Source organism: Asparagus officinalis, chromosome 1 (genome assembly GCF_001876935.1).
Source record: "Asparagus officinalis chromosome 1, Aspof.V1, whole genome shotgun sequence".
Taxonomy (NCBI): Eukaryota; Viridiplantae; Streptophyta; class Magnoliopsida; order Asparagales; family Asparagaceae; genus Asparagus; species Asparagus officinalis.
In genome coordinates this window covers 117,881,683-117,884,681 of record NC_033794.1, presented here as the reverse complement: position 1 = coordinate 117,884,681, position 2,999 = coordinate 117,881,683, and the positions used below count along the sequence as shown (strand labels likewise).

Sequence of the window (2,999 nt, the reverse complement as noted above, 5' to 3'; positions counted from 1 at the left end):
TCAAAGTTGTAGCATTTGGGTTAGAGGTCTCAGGATATTTATAATGATATTCATTCCCACTTCTTGTAGTGAAAACCTCTTGTTCTCCATCAGAAAGTGATAAAGCTGCTATCCGTTCATCATTCTTCTCGGGGATTGCTGAGACTCCATAACAGGACTTCTCTTTTCCCTTGTTTTTTGACTTCTTCTTTGATTTGGATGTCGTCCACTGTTCATCTTCAAGCAAATCCGGATGAACCCAAAGGATTTCGCCGTTGGGGGCTGTGTGAGATACGAGCCCCTTCTGGCGCTGTCCATGAGGGTCATCGTTGATGGTTTGCATCTTGACCTTTGATACTGGCTCGGCTTGAAACCAGGACAAAGGAACCGATCCGAAGCTAATAGAGACCGCGTTTGCGCCTACCTTCTTCTCCTTTGGCTTCGGCGTCACAATACCAACATCAATTAATGTTTGAATTTTATCCTTTAAGACATAACATGTCTTAGTAGGATGGTGGACCCTTCTGTGATATGCGCAATATTTTGGGTCATTGATCTTCGTTGCTTCTTCTTGGTTTGTGACCGGTGGAAGCTTGATCTTGTTGTTCTCTAACAAGTATTTGAAGATGACCGGAACTTCATCATCTTTGAAAGAGTATTCCTTCGGGAATCTGGGCTCAGAATTCTTAAACTGCTTCTGAGGCTGTTGATTCTGACTTGGTGCCAACTGGAAGGATGATTGTTGTGGTTGTTGCTGCGGCGGCTGCTGTGACGTTTGGTGTGCGTCTACAGCGGCTACGGATCCTCTTCCTCTGCCTCGAGGGCAATTAATGTTTGTATTTTATCCTTTAAGACATAACATGTCTTAGTAGGATGGTGGACCCTTCTGTGGTATGCACAATATTTTGGGTCATTGATCTTCGTTGCTTCTTCTTGGTTTGTGACCGGTGGAAGCTTGATCTTGTTGTTCTCTAACAAGTATTTGAAGATGACCGGAACTTCATCATCTTTGAAAGAGTATTCCTTCGGGAATCTGGGCTCAGAATTCTTAAACTGTTTCTGAGGCTGTTGATTCTGGCTTGGCGCCAACTGGAAGGATGATTGTTGCGGTTGTTGCTGCGGTGGCTGTTGTGACGTTTGATGTGCATCGACAGCGGCCACCGACCCTCTTCCTCTGCCTCGAGGATTAAAGTTCTGCTTCTGATTCTGATTATTGGCTGGTGGCAAACCTCTCTCCAAATTCTTTCTCTTGAGAAAGCGCTCAGCCTGTTCACCCCTCATTTTCAATTCTTTCCAAGTCTTAGAGTGAACAACCCCTACCACTTCTAATACATCCAAGGACAGGTTATTATGACATGTTTGTAGAATAAATTCCTCAGTAAGTGGATCTCTGCAGTTCACTGCTTTGTCCCGGAATCGCTTGACAAAGACATCAACAGATTCCCCGTCCTTCTGCTTTTCGTCCAACAACGTGCCGATCGAGACTTCTGTGTCGTCGTCGAAGAAGTTGGTGAGGAATAGTTCTTCCATATCCTCCCAGCTAGTGATACTCCCGGGCTTAAGACGTCGGTACCAATCGAAGGCAGGCCCGCGAAGGGTCCCCACGAATGACCGAACCATCAGGGCTTCGTTCCCGGATATTGCGCCGAGATGCGCCTTGAAATAGATCAAGTGCTGAGTTGGTGAACCCCTGCCATCAAAAGGAGTAAAGTTAATCAAATTAAATTTCTGGGGGTAAGGAATCAGGTCCCACTCCCTTGGGTACGGGTATGGAATGCCCGTTTTCTTCACTTCTTGGGCAGTCATCAGAGCGTTGACTTTGCTCTCGAGATCGTGCATCTTCTTGTCCTCTTCCTCGCTTTTCTTCAAATAGATCTGTGGAGGTTGAGTGGCTGACTTGGTCGGATCGCTTCCGGAGTTGTCTTTATCTAGAGGATGATCTTCAAATATCGTCTCATCCTCTTCATTACGCCGACTGGATTCCGCTCTTTGGCTTGATTCCGGTTGGTGTTGCTGAACCTGCAAATCCCGCATTTGCTGCATAGTCAACTCCATCTCAGTCTTGAACTCAGCTCTGATTTCTTCGCGTTGTTTAGCCAACGCTTCCTGCAGCATTTGAGCCAATTGATCTGGCGTGATCGCGAATGATTCTCTGACTCGTCCAACACTGGATGCGGTATCGTCCGATGCAATGGCTGAACAAGTATCTGACATTTCTTCATCTGAAGATAGCCCCTCGTGCATTTTCCTGTAGTCTTGTCGTAGGTTGGCTCTTCTTTGTAATCGCGCCATCCTTTGAGAAAGACCCCGCTCAACTCTCCCTCCTGGAGAGAAATCAGGGTCGGGATTGACTGACTTTTGCTTCCCTTTGTTGGTCATGTTGATAGTGACCTCGGGGAACTCATCTTGTCGGACTGCCGGTTTCTTTTTGTTGAAATGTCTCACCTTGGGTCTTGACGCTTCATTGGAAAGTCTTTGGAATACAGAGACTCTTGTTGAATCAGTCTTGGAGCATCCGCATTCCGTCAGCACTGCCTTAATGAGTCTCTCACATGCACAATGGGACTCATTCTCTCGGACAATCCTTTTTCTTGAGTTCTTCTTCTGATAGTACAGCTCGTCATTATTGTGATTCGAGCAACCTATCTTTTGCCTCTGAACTTTGTTAACAAGCACAGAACGACTAGTCGTCGCTTCTGGGCGATCCAAAGTTGAATTTTTAAATCCACCCCCTTGCGGGTGTGGAATTTTCAGAGGTCCTAAACGAGAATGGACTGATATTCTCTCATTTCGGACCGGTGTAGTTCTGACAGGAGGGTGTTTGCGACCCCCTGTATATGAAACCACCAAGGGTTTATTCGCTGGACTTGGATCTTCTTTGACTAGGGCTTTGCCTCGATCGTCAACCAAAGGACCAAGGCGATCTGCCATAGTGATCTTGAATTTAGACAAATCTGGGCTAACCCAAGGTTCCACTGGTGATGCTATAGTAGAAGGGCCAGGATCAACTGCAGATGTGG

The 2,999-nt window shown here is 46.3% G+C and overlaps 1 protein-coding gene across 1 annotated transcript in view; it reads left to right on the top strand.

Annotated features, from left to right (window-relative positions):
- LOC109840227 overlaps positions 1-152 on the top strand; it is a 3,093-nt gene extending 2,941 nt beyond the window's left edge. Inside the window, exon 7 of the mRNA XM_020408792.1 lies at positions 70-152. Coding sequence (XP_020264381.1) covers positions 70-152 — 83 coding nt within the window. The remainder of the gene's footprint in view (positions 1-69) is intronic.